The 17,810-nt window shown below is 41.2% G+C and overlaps 1 protein-coding gene and 1 long non-coding RNA gene across 3 annotated transcripts in view; both read right to left on the minus strand.

The window, feature by feature from the left end:
• Positions 1-5,846: 5,846 nt before the first annotated feature.
• LOC118405252 lies at positions 5,847-6,456 on the minus strand. Its single transcript, XR_004829862.1, has 3 exons — positions 6,375-6,456; positions 6,078-6,161; positions 5,847-5,922 (listed from the first exon to the last, which is right to left on the minus strand). It is a non-coding gene; the product is annotated as an uncharacterized LOC118405252 (long non-coding RNA).
• A 5,855-nt stretch (positions 6,457-12,311) lies between these two features.
• LOC118405636 (N(G),N(G)-dimethylarginine dimethylaminohydrolase 1-like) overlaps positions 12,312-17,810 on the minus strand; it is an 11,409-nt gene continuing 5,910 nt past the window's right edge. The window contains exons 2-6 of one of the 2 annotated variants that reach the window (XM_035805205.1): positions 16,733-17,048; positions 16,353-16,452; positions 15,887-16,083; positions 13,646-13,774; positions 12,312-12,931 (exon numbers count right to left, since the gene is read on the minus strand). In XM_035805205.1, coding sequence (XP_035661098.1) covers positions 12,830-12,931; positions 13,646-13,774; positions 15,887-16,083; positions 16,353-16,452; positions 16,733-17,023 — 819 coding nt within the window. In that variant the 5' untranslated portion in view covers positions 17,024-17,048 and the 3' untranslated portion in view covers positions 12,312-12,829. The remainder of the gene's footprint in view (positions 12,932-13,645; positions 13,775-15,886; positions 16,084-16,352; positions 16,453-16,732; positions 17,049-17,810) is intronic. The other variant, XM_035805204.1, reaches the window with a different exon arrangement.

A 17,810-nucleotide genomic window follows, 5' to 3' on the forward strand; every position in this document is an offset into this window, starting at 1 on the left:
AATAAAATACTGTAAATGCATTTAAGTTCGCGGGGATTTAATTTCGCGGTAGCGGGTAAAAGGACTTTTCGCGGTGGATTTAAGTTCGCGGTAACACCGTAGACTGCAGTCTAATACCATGGTAGAAAAATGTTAGCGGTGGATTTAAGTTCGCGGTGAAGTGGTCGCCACGAAAACCGCGAACATTAATCCACCGAGAACATTTCTGCATTTACAGTAATATTGATTTACATGCAAGTAAGTAGGGAAGGGGTCCTTCCCGGTGTGAGTGGATCAAATAAATCTGTCCGGATATGCAGCTTGTACTTTGCTGTGTTACGCCGTAAGTTAGTTAACCTGGTTCAAATACAAACAAATAGAATACAAATGCTAATTTTCTCTTATAATGTTACTTCTTATTTTATTTGGTATGTTTGTCTGGGGTTACCCCCCAGGGAACATTGAAAAGCGCATAGAAAAGGCGATATGTTGCCCCAGGTAAAATATAACAAACAAATAAAACATGGTGTTTTTATCAATAAACCAATCACTACTACTACTACCAAAAGGGTTCCAAATGGCCATGAAACGACCAAAACAAATTCCAATGCCAGACATTTATTATGGCAGAAAGTAGGTGATACAATGAGCCATTCATTTACTCGTAAAGGTCCGTAATCTTGAATTTCGAATGAATCACAACCCCAAAGAGTAGGGCGATGGCGTCATAAGTGGTTACGTACTTAATTCTTAGGCGGGAATTCACTCTTGGGTGTTTACTATTGGCCAAACATGTACATGTCGCCACAAAATGTCAACAACGCATGCTTGGAAAATTCTGCAGACTGAATACACTATGTACTAGCAGGCTCGCCCCTGAAGCGTTTCCAAAAATCCAGCCAACAAAAAAGAATCAATCTTAGTTAAGCGAGATGCATGAGCACCATGAAAAGGAAGAGGTACAAAGATGAAAGTTTGAAACATTGGCACAATAAAATGGTTTTCGCGAATAGAATATTTGTACTTTAATTAAATGGCATATTTTTCCAAATTTTTGTGGCTTCTTTGTAGGGTAATATACCATTGTCGAAAAACGTTTTTTCGGAACGGACGAAAGTTGGTGCGCGGGAGTCAAATGTATTCACATACGGATATAGAGGCGTAGGATGATGCCCATATAATTAGGCTAAATAATTAACACGTGCATCATACATTGTAATAGCATGAGATCAGTAAAAGCATTTATGGTTGAAATTGCTTAGTCACAATTTTTAAAGACCTGCAACGGTCCAGGGATTTTGTAAAAGAAAGACAAACTGAACTTTTGAAACATTATTTTAAGCTCTGTTATGAAAAACAGCACACTTTGTTTACGCACGCTCCTCTTTTGTTTGATACCTTTTTTCACCGCTTGTGACAGATTTGAATTGACCATTCAGCTCACATGTTTGGTTACGTCATTGTTGATTGGTTGACAAGGACTACACGCTGACAACCTCAAAACGGTAATGTTTTGTGTGGTGGTTGGTCAGATTCTTTTGCATAGCGCGTCCTCCGTTCACTTGCTAGACTATACTGTTAAAAAGATGGCCTTCGCCGCTGTTGGGAGTTTTGTTTTAGCTCTACTTATCGGTAAGTGATTTTCTTTTTTATCTGCAACTTAAGATATGGAAACTATACAAATGCATTGGATGGGCTGGAAGGCTAGATTTTTTTAACGTTCGTTGAAAATGAAAAATAAATAGGTCTAAGGTATGTTCGAGTTTTTAAGTTTGAATACTTAGTACCATAGCGATTCGAGAACATTTATCAAAGTGCAGTGTTACGTTTTGTGCTAGCCTTAATGACGAGTTAAGCTCCTTCATTATTTTTTATCATTTATAAAACACAATGTTCTAATGGCAACACTGCTTTGCTGATCAGTAAAGAACACCAAAACACAAATGCGAAACCAACTTGAACGGGCCCAAAAATTGTCCCTTTACTAATGTTTTCTTGGAGTTCAAGAGATGCAAGAAGAGAATAACGGGAGTCATGCTTTACTTACATGTATATCTACAGTTTACATGCTTCTTCTCTCTTCTTAAAACGTGTAGATGAACTTACAGATTTTTTTTCATTACATAAATAACTGGCTTATCGTCTGATCACTCGCTCGATGATAGAGATATTGCCGGTCATATTAATGACGAAAATGTCATTTAGAGAACGCAAGGGTACCTAGATTTTTCCGAGGGCTGTATGACAGGGACAAAGCTAGGGAAACTTTCTCCGGTACAATCAATCTATAGATATTGTACACAGTGTATTCTCTGTCACGATCAGTAGAAGAGAAGCTCTTCAGTGAGGTAAACTTACTCTCCAAGCAGAGGTTGAATCGCGCAGATATAGTAGCTAGTAGTTGGAAAATTACGCGGGCGCTCTTCTTATCTCTGTCTCAACACACATAGGGGCGGGGATATCCTTTCAAAATCCGTGTTAGTGCCCCACCCCCCGTAGCATAAAAAGATCGTTAGTCAAATAATTTTACTGCCCGGATTAACTAATCTCGAACCAGATCCACGGTGCGTAATGTATAGTATCAAACTTCCCGGTGCCCGTTTGACTCCCTTGGCCGGCTACACTATTGGCCAGCTTTGATACTATCTTATGGCACCGTAGGATCTGCTTGGAGATTACGGATTAACGCGCACCCGGCACATGTTCAGCGGTCCGCGCCAACACCCGCTGCGATCTCTAAGAAGAGCGCCCGTGTAATTTTCCGACTACTACTATATCTGCGCGATTCAAACTGTTATTTAAACTGTCACACTTTCCCTTTACACAGGGCATGTGGGTGGGCTGACGTGTTACAACTGTGAGAAGCTGGACAGTGCCGCTGATTTTATGACCTGTCTCCAGGACCCTTTCTCCGTACCCACGGAGGAATGTACCGGGGATGAGGACACCTGTCAGGTGAGCCTAACGCTAAGGCAAACGTCACATTTCCACACAGGGGCCCGGGCAGGTAGTTTTGGGAACGAAAGTTTGATATAAAAGACAACAAAAACACAAAACGGATCCAAAATAATTCAACAGCATGCCTCGTACATACTTATTGGCGTAAACTTTAATTTTTCGTTTCCACGTGTAGCCCGGCCCGGGCCCCGGGTAGGAAATGTGACGTAGGTCTTTACATTATCCGATGAGAGGTTAAGCGTCGTAAGCACTTTTTAACATCAATTATGTTTTACTTAAGTCCCAAAGGTTGGGATTCCCATGTAGCTCAACTGGTAGCAGCCTCACAACTTCTGGTTACAATTAGTTGGTAACTGGGGAACCCCGGTTTAATCCTGGGTAGGCCTTTTGGTTGGCACGTAAAATGGGGTTCCCGTGTTCGAGGAGGTGCCTCAAATACGTTGAATTAAGGGCTAGCAACTTCTCCCTGTAAAAGAGAAAAACTTGCTGTGCCACTATGCACTACGAGGGTCTGAACGTGAAATGTAAGAAAAAATACATTGGATGGAAATAACGTGTACCCGCGCTTCGGGGCAACTACACCTTATGTGTTGTAAGATAAGTAAAAGATGGACGATGGCATCTAATGATACTGATGCACTGTCAGTAAGACGTTCTTCTTATCTTTCCTTCTTTTCTATATCGCGTCCGTCTGTTATATTTCCGTCGTTCAATTTTTGCCACCTTCCAGTGCAACATGTAGAAGGTGATTTTCACTAGCATCCCAGAAAGGGAACAATGCAATGCAAGGTAATATGTAATCCCTCTTACGCGTTACCTTAATATATAACCCCTTTTACTCACTCATCCTCTTACGTGTTGCCTTAGACCCCAACTGGGGGCAAGTTGTACCCGGCAACGCAGCGTAACAAAAACACAATATACCAAAAAAACAACAGTTTCCGAATTAAGGTAAAGCAGTGGTTCAATACAGCTCCCTTTAGAGCTACACCTGTATACGTTCCATTGCGAAAGGACAACGCCACTTACTGCGCTGTGATTCCTACGAATGCAAGCAGAGCGCAACCGCTACACTACATTGTAGTCGTTCAAGCATTTGTCAGAAGAAAACATCACTCATTCAGAGTACTTGCTCGCTTCAGCGGCAGTCCATGGTATATGGTACCCGGTTTCGTGCCTTTAGCTTGCAACACAACAATGTAACAATTAAAGTAAACCCATTAGTTGAAATATCTACAAAAAAAGACAGTCCATATGTACATGGCCAATTTCTCAAAATCTAAGATTCGGTGAAGCTTAAGTTATTCGGTTCGTTTCCAAGACACCATGAGGGTTTTTAGGCGATATTTATAATTAGTCTGAATTATTTTGAATAAAAGAATATCTGAGCCACAATAATTAAATTATTTTCAAAAAATTGACTAAGAAAATACTCATTTATTTGAATTTCTTTGAATATTTTAGAAACATTTTGAAAGTAACTGTACAAAAATATCTTTATCTAGAATAATTGTGAAACCTCTCTGTGATTATTTCACATTTACAAATATTTACAAAAAATGGTAAACCTGGCCAAATGGTTGAATTAGTTTATTGCCCCCATAAAAGTAAGCCCTATTGTTGCATCTGTATATTTTTAGATTTCACTGCTGGGCACTGGTGGATCCTTTGTGGTGGGCCATTGTTGCATGGCACCCAACCATACTTTGCAAGGATGTGTGAATTGCTATCTTCCCAGCCCACCGAACCATTTACAAAAAATGGTAGAAAATGGTAAATAATGGTAGAATGCTGTTATCATTATTTATAAACCATTAGAAGTATCCAATTCCACACCATGAATATTTCCAAAGTTTTACAGGACCAGGGAAATATTCATAAAGTTGAAACAGTGTTAAATATATTTCTGAAGTATCAAATGTCCTAGACATATAATTACAAAACTTTAAAATCAATTCTAAACAATGGCAACAAACATCCGCACGGTGACATGGAATGGACTCTATTGACACCATTTTTTACGGTTGCGTAAGATAAGACTGTAAGGTTTGATCCACTCACACCGAGAAAGACCGGTACTCTTTACATTCAAGTATGGTGGGTTCTTTAAACGTGCTTATCGTTGTGTAACATTGCGGAATAGACGATGCGTCATACAGGCCCGCTGTTTTTCATCGTCACCACGGAACGGACTAACGATATTAGACTGGTGAATAGGGGTGTACCCAGATGTTGGACTGATTCGAAAATGAACAGATTATTGGTCCAAGAAAATAGCAAGAGCGACGTAGAGGAGGTCATTTTTATCAAGTTTCTACAGTCAAACTTGGTCTAACTTAATAGAGGCAGTTAGTATTGTTTACGTGAAGATACCAAACAAGTTCCTTTGTAGCGAAATGGACCATCGTTTTGAGTATTGCCAACTCAGAAATAACTAGAGTTCCACGAACACATACCTTTGCCAAATATACCAGGTTTGTTGTGCACAATGATGTCTGTAGATATAAAAGTGTTACTCATTACATTTTATTTTATATGTTATTTGATAAAGTCACACAAACTCTTATCAACTAGAGTTTAACGACCTCATACCTCCATAAAATATTGAGAGCTTTTGTAAATGTTATGCAAATGACATACTAGGGGGCCCAAAATCTAATCATTAGTCTTTGTTATTATGAACATCCTTGCCTAAGCTACCTACATGCCTAAGATGATGAAAATTCGACGTTCATTTCTGCAGTTATCCTCATTGGAATGTCTTGACAAAAACACCCCTGTAGATTTAAAATCAAATGTCAGGGGGCCGAAACTTGCCCCACCTTGTCATAGCGCTAAAAGCCATCTACCAAAAAGTAGAAGTAGAAAAATAGAAAAATAGAAAAGCTTCAAGCTAAAGCATCTATAATAGTCTACTTACGGTGGTATTCTCTGGATCACTGCATCCAGAATTTCTTTACAATTTATCCCTAGTTTGGCTGATATCTGGAAAAAAATAACCAGTATTAGATAAAAAAATGTTTCAGCAGAAACATGTTAAATGAAAAGCACAATCATGATAAGGACTGTAACAATTTCAGTTTGCATGTTGAAGGAATAGAAAATCTATGAGAGAGGAGATGAAAAACAATGACTTTTACCTTAAATAAATCCTTGTCTTTGAAATCAAAGAGTCGTCTCATCTGTTCTTCCGTGGACTCTACATCTGCCTGTTTAAGATCTATCTGTTGATTAAAGGAAGAGTGCATGATAATTTTTACATAATGGTACAAAATATAACCTGTGTTATTGAGAAGTGTTTCTACTGGTGTAAGAGCAATAATCTACACCATGTTTTAATTGATGTCCCGGAAATTTGTATGAAAAAAGGTGTCCTTACTTAGAAGTTTGTCCTTCAAAGTTCAATGGTGTTAAATCATGGCTTTGGATGTATTTACCTTGTTAATGACTGGTATGATAGCTAACTCTGCCTCAAAAGCCAGGTAAAAGTTGGCAACAGTTTGAGCTTGTACTCCCTGAAAAAAAGAGAGATTGTCACAGACTTTTAACAAGCATGTTGTTCTGCCTCCTTATCATCATATGCATAGCATCCTGTACATGTATATGAATGTTACATGCTTGAAATATCTAAAGTAAAAATAAAACATAAATGTGCTACTCATTATATTTTATTTTATATGCCTGGGGTTGGTTCATAACATTTTGCCATTGCTTATACAAATTAGATCCCTATTTACATACTAATATTAAATTGTATCAAGCATCACTTAAGCTGTCAGCATACCAAAAATCATGATGATCCATTCAATCCCTTCTGGACTTATTATCTTTCAAAGTAGGAAACTAAACCGACTCCTGTAGTTCAAGAAAAGATGTTAGCGGACCCAAACATACACCTCTTACTCCTTGCCATCTTTCTCAGTTACATATGTGACAACTCTGAAAGTCCTATCACGGAATACAGTGGATTTATCAACTTTCCTCATTAATTATGCAAAATAGCTGTTAATTTGCATAACTGGTATCTCATTATGTAACGTTTTACTTAGGCTATCAACATACCAAAAATCATGACGATCCGTCAGCACGTTCATATTTCCATTAATTATGCAAATGAGATCATCATCTGCATAATTAATTTGTATTGATATTTCTGTCTTTCTCAGCTGCACATGTGACAAGTTTGAAAGTCCTATAAAGGAATGCAGTGGATTTACAGATTTTCCTAATTAATTATGCAAATTAGCTGTTGATTTGCATGATTAGAATTCCATCATGTAAGTCTTCCCTTTGGCTATCTACATACCAAAAACCATGACGATACATCAATGCGTTTATATTTTCTCATTAATTATGCAAATGAGGTCATCATTTGCATAATTAACATGCATTGATATTTCTCTCTTTCTCATCTATACATGTGACTAGTTTGAAAGTCCTATCATGAAATGCAGTGGATTTATAAAATTTCCTCATTAATTATGTAAATTAGTTCCTGATTTAAATAATTAGTATTTCATAATGTACATTGTTACTTGGGCTATCTACATACCAAAAATCGTGATGATTCATCAACACGTTCTCGAGTTATTCTCGTCCAAAGTTTGAAAGGAAATCGGCGACTGCAGTTCCAAACAAGCCGCTAGGGGGTCCAAACTTATAGTACTTACTCTCTGCCTCAAGGGCTATCTACCACTCAAAAATCATAACCACAGCATGTCCAGAACACGAGATATCAAATATTGAGGTTCTGCTGCAGTACCTTAGCAAGCCGCTAGGGGGCCCATTATCGAACTTGACCTTCGTTTTCCCGACCCCTATCCACCTACCAAATATCATCGGGATCCATCCAAGGCTTCTCGAGTTATACTGTTAACACACAGACAGACAGACTCACAAGCCTAAAACATAACCTTAGCCATTCTGGCAAAGGTAATTAGGTCCAGATTCAGGTCCAGACCTGGACCTGATCCTCTGGACCTGTACCGGACCTGTCCCTGAATTTCCTGTACCGGTACCCACCCCGACTGGTGACTGTTCGTCATTGTTTCAGGCCACGCTCGTGAATACAGGCTGGTTACACGTCGTCGTGAGGCAGTGCGTAACTGCCACGGCTTGCAATGAATCCCAAAGTGACAGTCTTACAGGTAAATAGATCTTTTTCAACTTCAACCATAGACAGGATTAAAAACATTGATTTTTTTTACAAAACATCTATTTGCAGTGAAACAGCAATGGTAATTCGTTAGTAAAATATGGGTAAATATTACACTTATTACTGTATTTCAGAACCATCTAATTCTAATGCTTTCTTGATGAGCAAGGACCGAGGTTTATGCTCGTAGCTAGATAGAGAGCATGCAAGCTCAATTTTGTGTGAAAATCTGAAAGGAGATATCAATAATATCTTGCTTTTTGCACTGCAGTTTTCTTTCCCATTGTCATTACAATATAATTTAACATAATTTGCACAGAAAGTGTTTGTTACATCCAGCCTAAGTTATCTATCTTTCTGATTATGTTCTGTGTTTTTCCTTTGGTGCACAGCCGAAGCCCACTGCTGCAAAAACGACACATGCAACGACCAAATCTTCTCGCTGCCAACCACGACCATACCGACAACCACGACAGCGACAACAACGACGACACCACCGACGACCGTCCAACTGACGACAAGCACGGCTCTGAACACCACAGCGGTGCCGGTGGCGATGGGACAGTCCGGAGGGATGAGCGCGGGAGCGATCGCCGGATGCAGCGTGGCAGGCGTCGCTGTACCACTCATGGCGGCCGGCGCTATCTACTACTACTTAAAGCACAGAAAAGAAAAAGAAAACTCTGTTGCCGCATTGTAGAGCCAGTATTACCGGTCTGAGGCAAAACGCAAACACAACAGATCAACTCTCTCTCTCTCACCCTCTCTCGCTCGTTCTCCCCTTTCTCGTCTCCCATTCTCTTTATCCCTCTGCGCCTCTCTCGTTCTCTCCCTCTCTCTCTCTCCCTCTCTCCCTCTCTTCCTCTCTCTCGCTCTGTCTCCCCTCTCTCGCTCCCTCTACCTCCCTCTTCTTCTCTCTCATCTTTCGCAATTCTTCCTCTTCTCTCTCTCTTCTCTTCCCTTCTCTTTCTCTCTTTTCCTCTCCCCTATCTCTCCTATCTCTCTCTCTCACCCTCTCTCTCGCTCGTTCTCCTCTCCCTCATCTCCCTGTCTCTTTCTTCTCTTCCCTTCTCTTTCTCTCTTTTCCTCTCCCCTATCTCTCCCATCTCTCTCTCACCCTCTCTCGCTCGTTCTCCTCTTCCTCGTCTCCCTTTCTTTATCCCTCTTCGTCTCTCTCGCTCTCTCCCTCTCTCTCTCTCCCTCTCTCCCTCTCTTCCTCTCTCTCGCTCTCTGTCTCCCCTCTCTCGCTCCCTCTACCTCCTTCTCCTTCTCTCATCTTTCGCAATTCTTCCTCTTCTCTCTTCTCTTCCCTTCTCTATCTCTCTTTTCCTCCCCCTATCTCTCCGATCTCTCTCTCACCCTCTCTCGCTCGTTCTCCTCTTCCTCGTCTCCCTTTCTCTTTATCCCTCTCCGTCTCCCTCGCTCTGTCCCGGCCCGCTCTTATTTACCTCAATAGTAAAACGTTTTAGAGGGACAGTAAAATACCCCCCAAAAACGAACTTTAGTTAATTATTAAAGTTATTCTATGAAAAGACAATCTATGAAGAAATGAAGGCATGTTAATTGGCCAATGCCTGGCTTGAGGAGCATATGATTAAAGCGCACAAGATAGTTTAACTAGAAAATGTGAAATGTTTGTATATCTTTATTGTCATATAATCGAAATGATAGTTGTATAAGATCATACTGTACTATACAAATACTGTATTATACAATGTTATGTATTTTGCTTTATTGTGGTTTGTATGGTAGATCCAGTTGGTGGTTGGGTTAGTGCGACTTGTTTGTATGAAATAGATAGTCTATGCACACACAAATAACAATTGGTTGTGAGCGTTCGTCACGAGAAAGGATGTGTTAATGAATTGCATATCTTGCGTGAGTATATCAAGGAAAATATTTAATGGTTATTTTTGTACAATGGAAGCCGAAACACAGCCTTGGCGGTCACAGCAAATAAATTGTATGGATGACATCCGTGCAAAAACGTTTATTTTTGCCTGGTTTCGAAAAAGAACAAAAAACGTTTATTCCCATTTGGAGATCGTCAATATGACCAAAACATGTACAATCAGAAAATTGGATGATATGTCGTGTGGTAGCCGTAAGTTTACTTGTAGAAATTACACTTGTGAGGTAGTCATAAATGTGGCCGTATAAAACTGAAACTGACACTAGTTCTGTAGTTGTAGAAGTGACATAACTAGTGCGGTAGCCATGATTCTAGTTGTATTGATACTACGCCACCACACTGGTGTCACTTTCTGCACTTGAATATAAGAATAAAAGACTTGTTGGTTTTACGTGCTACCATGTTTTTTTGCCTTCAATTTTGTTTAAACGTTCGTGATCTCCATCTTGAAAATTCAGGCATCTTGTTTCATCAAGGAGTTTCTCACCCCATCATGTTTTGCCTACCCTTTCCGCGCTCTCACATTAGATTTGGGACACTCGGGTTCTCGTCCTACCCAAGAGGACGTCTCCAACCAAAGTTAGGTACAAGGACACGCCATTGGGGCATTTCAAGAGCACAACATTGTGGCCCACCAGGGGTTCGAACTCAGAATGTTAGAATTGTCAATCAACTACATTCACCTTGAAAAAAAAAAAACCTAGTGAGACCACCATGTCCAGCTGTGGTTGTGTGCAGAGGAAGTCTACTTTTATCTATTGTCTTTAATAAACAACTATGAACGTTCAACTTTTTCCCTTTTACCATGTGTATGTAGTGATATATGTTGATAATTTTTATTAGGTATTGATGTAATCTGTATCTCTGTTATATTTTATCTGACCCTTAGCTCCCTCATAACCTCAATGAAAAGTGGCCTGCATCATATTCATTGATTCGCATGAATAGATAAAGGTTCAAACAAAAGCCGACTGACCAGGTCGCTAATCCTGATTTTTTTTCAGGCTGCACTTGTGAATACCGGCTGGTTACATCTCGTCCAAAGAAAATGTGTGACTGCTTCTGATTGCTCTAATGCAGAATCGGACAGTTTGGCAAGTAAGTGCAACGTTTTCTGTACCTGCAGTCAATAGTTCTCTTCTAACAGTATGCACTATCATATTAAGTAGGTTAACCTTATCAGTAGATGTAATGCTTTGTACCTTGTACAATTGTTGCGCAAGAAAGTTATTATTATATATCAAATTGTAAACAGCCAAATGCCCGAGAAGACCACTCAGGGGACATAAAAATCATGGGGCTAAACAAGTGGTGGATAAAGACAGGAGTCTTAGTGCTTGTATCGATGGGGACAATTATCTAAGGAACCACCAAAAAGTGGTAACATTTGTCAGGAGTGCTCAGGACTTAACGTGCTTCTTACATGTTATATGTAAAGGTGGGTTCTTCTGCAGGTTTGACTGTCCCAGACAATTAATTAGCTTGTTTGGGGGTATTTCGTGAAAATATGAATATGACTGATAAAAATAACATCAGCGTCAAATTTTCTTTTTAAACACAGCTGATGTCCAGTGTTGCCAAACAGATAACTGCAACGACCGAATCTTCGAACTGCCAACCACCACCCTTCAACCGACCACTACAACAAAGGCAACAACCAAGCTACCGACTACACTGGTAACCACAGAACGCCCAACCACCCTGGTAACCACAGAACGCCCAACCACCCTGGTAACCACAGAACGACCAACCACCCTGGTAACCACAGAACGCCCAACCACCCTGGTAACCACAGAACGGCCAACCACCATGGTAACCACAGAACGGCCAACCACCATGGTAACCACGGAACGACCAACCACCCTGGTAACCACAGAACGCCCAACCACCCTGGTAACCACAGAACGCTCAAGTACCATGGTAACAACACCACGCCCAACCACCATGGTAACTACAAAACACCCAACCACTCTGGTGACAACAAAACCAGCAACCACCCTGACAACTGTGATTTCCACTGTCAGTGATAACAGTGCGAATGCCGGACTTATTGCATGTTACGTCATACTGGCTATCGCCATTCCCTCCATAATGGCAGCAATGCTTTATTACTGGTGGAGGCGGACACACAAAGCCAACAAAACACACCCAAAGGAGAAGGGTGCAGAAATGCCACCGTGGGAAATGGTACCATGTGACCCAGCAACAAGAATGGTGTAATAGTTTCCATTTGTATACTCACTGTTTTTTTTCTTTATTTATTCATATATTATACATCATTGTCATCATCATTACTGCTGATTTGGCTGTACATTTTTAGTATTGTATATTGCAATGACGCTGGTACTTACTGGTATACCCTTTGTATGCACAAAGAAAATCATGACAGTACAAAATGAAAATACATAACGGGGGCCGATACCGACTGCTAAGCACCTTTGACCCTTTGCTGACGTCACACTTCCGGTTCGGATGTGTCACTTAGACTTTGGGTCATTTCAACTTGATGAGGATCAGAGGACTGATCGAAAGCTTGTTGATAAGCGCTTTATTTTGTGTACGGATATAGGGTCTTAAAATTGTAACATGACATAACGTTTTGGATCGGATCTGCAGGCAGCGACATCTATAGCTACAGTGCAATGCGAACCTTAAGTCTCTTCGTGTTTCGTGTGCATGTTGCATAATCTCCAAGCAGATTCCTCCGGTGGCATAAAACAGTAACATAAGCTGGGGAAGGAGTTTAGCCGGCAGAGGAGTGAAATGGGCCACGGAGGAATCTGCTTGGAGATTACATGTTGCAGTGCTATCTGCTTTCGATGCCTCTAGAACAGGAGACACTGACAGGTCAGCGCAGCGGATAGTTTGTACACCTCCTCTGTGGACACCTCTATTCGCGGGTAGTCGGCCAGAGCCTTGGTGAACACCTGTGGTGGCAATGTCATAAATACATAGCTTATTAGTTTGGGTACGATATGGCCATTACTATTTTTTTTTAGCACGGAAGTTCGTCTAGTTAAAAAACGACATTATAGATTCATTCTAATGATTAACATCAACTTTTATAAGTACATTGGATGCCATGATACCGCCACATGACCAAAAGGTTCTTGATTCAGGGCGATTCAAAGAGATATGCCAATGCAACATCAGTAATTCTAAGGTATGTACACTTCAGATATTTAGGTGTTCCGGACAATGTTGAGAAGGCATCTATCACATTTTTTTGATGTGGCGGTATTTTGGCACACGATGGAAATATGAGAGCCCCATCCCATAGTTTAACAAAGTCGTCTTCACAATCACCACAAGATACATATATATAGTTTCAGATAAAGTGATAGAAACTGTCGTTTCTAAAAGAGGTTCTGCTTTAGCTATTGCTGAAGTTGTAGTTTACTTCCCTTAGCATCACAAAATCCACATTACAGAAAAAGTGTGATCATTCGTCGTCTACTGTCTCAGAAAAAGAAGTCAAGTTACAGTTTAGCGTCAAGACTAGAGTGTTCGCTTATTATACTGTTAACCATTGTCTTTTCTTTGTCACTTGCAATTGGCCCTTGGGCAAGAACTTGCAATAAACTTATCATTATTGCTGAATTTGAAACCTAAACGATGACTGAAGATATCCATTAATTTACCTTATAGCTTTCAGGGAACTGGCGCTCGGGACCGTGGACGATTGTCCCGTTTACATAGAGACAGTTCTCCGCACAGTCCTCAGACAGCCATATGGCTTCGTACTTGTAGTCACTTTTTGCACACATCTCCTGCAAAATAGCGACCGTAAAAATAAACTAGAAAGCATGAGCTATGAACTGCATGTACTGTCTTTCCCCTGTCAGTAAACCAGTCAGTATAGCCCTGACGAAGATGACAGGTGGTCATCGAAACGTTGGCTCATGCAATAAAATTCATGGCTGTACATCAAGAACTTTCTGATTGAATACTGTCTATCCAAGGAGGTTAAAAACAAGACTTTTAAACTCCTTGGTCTATCACATAAAGTAGTTTGCAAAATCGCAAAAAGAAGACACCAGAAATACACTCGACACAAAAAGTTTGGAATATCAACTTTGGTATACCATATTTCCGTTATCTATGCATCAATTTCAATGTATTATATATCAATAGAAAGCTTATGTGATTTTCTTTCCTATGGTATCAAACTTATTATTATTGTAAACACATGAAACGAGCACAAGGCCTGATTACGTGGGTGGGTCACGAAAAAAAAGTGCCCAAATTCCCTTACTTATGTTCAACACTGCATCGTCCTGTTGATATTGGCGCGTGTGTCAGGTTCAATCAATCCTCTTTTCACCTCACATTTTGTATACGGAACATACAAAGTTTTAGTACACTTGAGTAGAGTTCATCTGCCCTTTCGATAGTTGGATGGTAGAATCAAAGCGTGGATGCGGAAAGGAGAGCCGCTGACAAGTCAAGAGTAACTTTCGGCATTTGGTGGTGGAGGCAGCGTCATGGTTTGGGGCGGTATAACCACCATAGGGTAAACAAGACTCGTCATCATTCCAGGCATTAATGTGGTGACATATAGGGACACCATCCTCCATCCAATAGCAACATTATACCTCTTCAATATTGGACCAAATGCAGTTCTGCAAGAGTACAACACCAGTCCACACAGAGCAAGGACCATTGGATGCTGGAGTACAGTCTTTGGGTGGAATAGCCTTCCTACGGCTTATGGCTAGCACTCGATTGATCACCTCTTGCCATGGTTCATATTTTTTGCTTGATTAAAGAGTAATAGTAGCCTTGATTGACATGTCCTGCTTATTCAACTTGCCTTCATTCACAAGTCAATACTGACGGTAGAAAATGAGCAGAATGGAGTGATTGATTTTAGTAGGGTAATTTTGGCACTATATCTTTAGGACCCCCTGTACGTAAGCGGGCCTAGTCCTTGTTCCATGAATTTACGCTCATAAAATACTCTACTCAGATATGCTAAAAAGAAACTTGGATGTTCTGTATACCAAACGTTAGGTGATAAAAGGATTGATTGAAACATTGTCACCCGCGGCCATAACAACGGTTGAACCGGACGATACAATTTTGAACAGAAACGGGGGAATTTGGGCACTTTTTTTTCATGACCCACTCACGTTAGCAGGCCTAGTGTATGTTCCATGAGTTAACAATGACAATGAGTTTGATACCAATGGAAAGGAAATCATACAAGCTTTCTATTGATATATAATACATTGAAATTGATGCATAAATAACGGAAATATGATATACCAAAGTTGATATTCCAAACTTTTTGTGCTGAGTGTAGAACCATCCATTGTTTGCTGTGCAAGAGGCTATCTGCAAACATCAAATCAATGTTTCACACAGTTTTCTACCCCAAAAAAGTCCATAAGATTAACAAACTTATTATAAACAAGTCTAGCTAACATGTAAACTTAGCTATAGCAGTTTTGAACAAGTCATAAAAATTTTGGCCTATACGTAACGTTTTATATAGGATGCAGCCATCGTCAGGTGAGGTGACCAATGGCGCAAGACACGCGACGTTAATGACACGCAAAAGCCCGACTGCTTCGTCAAAACATTCTCCTATGCAGACAACCAACGGCGGCAGCGAATCGCCTCTTGTCTGCACTCTGCTATCTCAACCGTCACGATTAGTTTCTGTGGGCGTCGCCACAAACCAGATGGCAGCCAATCAGAGAATATGTCTTTCAGTTTTCAAAAGGGATAAGCTCATTGATATTTATAAGCAGGGTGGTCAGCAACTGATGGTGACGGTTGAGATAGCAGATCTAGAGTACATGGCGAGGGGCGGTTTTCTAGCGCCGTTGGATGTCTCTGCGCAGGAGAATGCTTCAAAATTGACCGGAAGTTTCTACCTTCCACCCGTCTCTTCCATTTTGGGAGTCCACCAATGCGATGATGCCAGGCGCAGCCATGGCGGAAAAGCCCTTCAGGTGAACTTCCGGTGGAGTAACGTAGATGGAATGCACAGGGAATTCTGGGAAGGTCTCGGCCAGAATTTTGTGACCAGCCTTGTTTGACTGCGTTGATTCTCCCACGAAAAACTCTGTGCCTATAGGAAAGGAAGAAAAACAGAGAAAGTCGATATATGTTACTATATGCTTCATTCGTTCTCACTGGACAAAGTTGAGTTCCCAAAACCAAGCACCCTACCGATGTCGCCACAAAAGCTCAGAGCCCTTTGGCAAAGACGGTAGGTGGTACTTAAGCCCCACTGTTACAGATGGCAGCTATACATATACTATTATACGCAAAATAGTGACCACCAAAGCAGTTAACCTTATAGATTTGTAATAAATGACAAAACTTTTGTAGAGTTACCCGTGAAGATGACATCACCCCCTTCAAGAGTGGCTTCTTGGTCCTGGATGCGGTGTATCTCCAGCCCCAGGTCCCTCATGCACCTCTCCACACTGTCGACCTTATGGTAGGACATAACGAGCACTAATATTCGTTTACATGTTTATTATCTTGTCGTAGCCTTCAAGTACAGGGAAGGCTGTTTTTGACGGAGGTGTTCTAAATAAATTTAGAATAGGGGGTTCTACCTGGTTCTATTTGTTCGATATGGCGTTCGATCAGGATAGGTCCATTTATTTTGACCTAAGCCAATGTAAGCCTACAAAGCGTGACCCTGGTCCAGCTTTCGTGTATACTATCTTATGGCACCGTATGGTCTGCTTGGAGACTGATTATCTCACCTCTAGCCTCCTACACTCGTCAGCAGGCCTCGTCATCAGCGCCCTGTCGCCCAGCACGACGCAAACGTCCTCCACAAAGGCGCAGTCCGGCATGGAATCCTCTGCTGGAAGGACGGTCACCTCCAGCCCCAAATCTTTCAGCGCCTGGACTAAACATTGATGTTCTTCTCTGGCTTTGTCTACATCGGCGATCTCATCAAATCCGTCCATGCGGAGTCCATCGTTCAGACTGCTGGGGATCTCTCGGACAACCGCGCGGGTGTACGTGGGGAAGTTGAAGATATCTGCCATCTTCCTTCTCTTTATCTGCAGACTGCTGCGTGAACAACAACGTAGAAACCAGGTCGACCGGTGTCTGTTAACGATTGGTAGCCTCTACCAGGCTCCGTGGATCGGTAGAATCATTATCCTCACCACGAAACGTGGTGAGGAAACGTACTCTTCTGGCCGGCTAACTCCCCTAGTGTACTATAGATTCTATTTGTCCAATTTCTACAATTAGACCACCGATCCACGAAGCCTGGTAGAGTCTACGTAAATCTAGCCTCCCTCACAGGCTAGCCTGTGTTTACACAATCTCTCGCTGGCTGGGGTCAATGACCCCCTCCCCGTGGGAGGCGGCAATTGTAGGGATGGCCGCTAGGATCGCGATTTTAGTCAGGATACTTCACAGGTGTCTCTGGGGGCATTCGCGTAACTTTTTTTTTGGACTCGCGATTTTTAACCGGGAATACGCCGGGAAAGGAATATATACCAAGAAGCTTGTACTGGGGCCTGTACAAACTTCCCGGTATATATTCCTTTCCCGGCATTTTTCTTTCCCTGCATATTCTCATTTCCCTGCATATTCCCGGTTAAAAACCGCGAATCAAAAAAAAAGTTACGCCAAGGCCCCCAGAGACGCATGTGAAGGAGGCGACGTAAAATCACACATATGTCTCCGGTGGATAATTCCCCGACAATGTATTATAAAGAATGTAAAAGGTCAATATATATGATGCTACTTTTTGACCATTTTCGCCATTCCCTTGGTTGACAGCTTTTACACAAAAGTGTGCTTGTGTTACTCTAGCCTCTA

Source organism: Branchiostoma floridae, chromosome 18 (assembly GCF_000003815.2).
Source record: "Branchiostoma floridae strain S238N-H82 chromosome 18, Bfl_VNyyK, whole genome shotgun sequence".
Lineage (NCBI taxonomy): Eukaryota > Metazoa > Chordata > Leptocardii > Amphioxiformes > Branchiostomatidae > Branchiostoma > Branchiostoma floridae.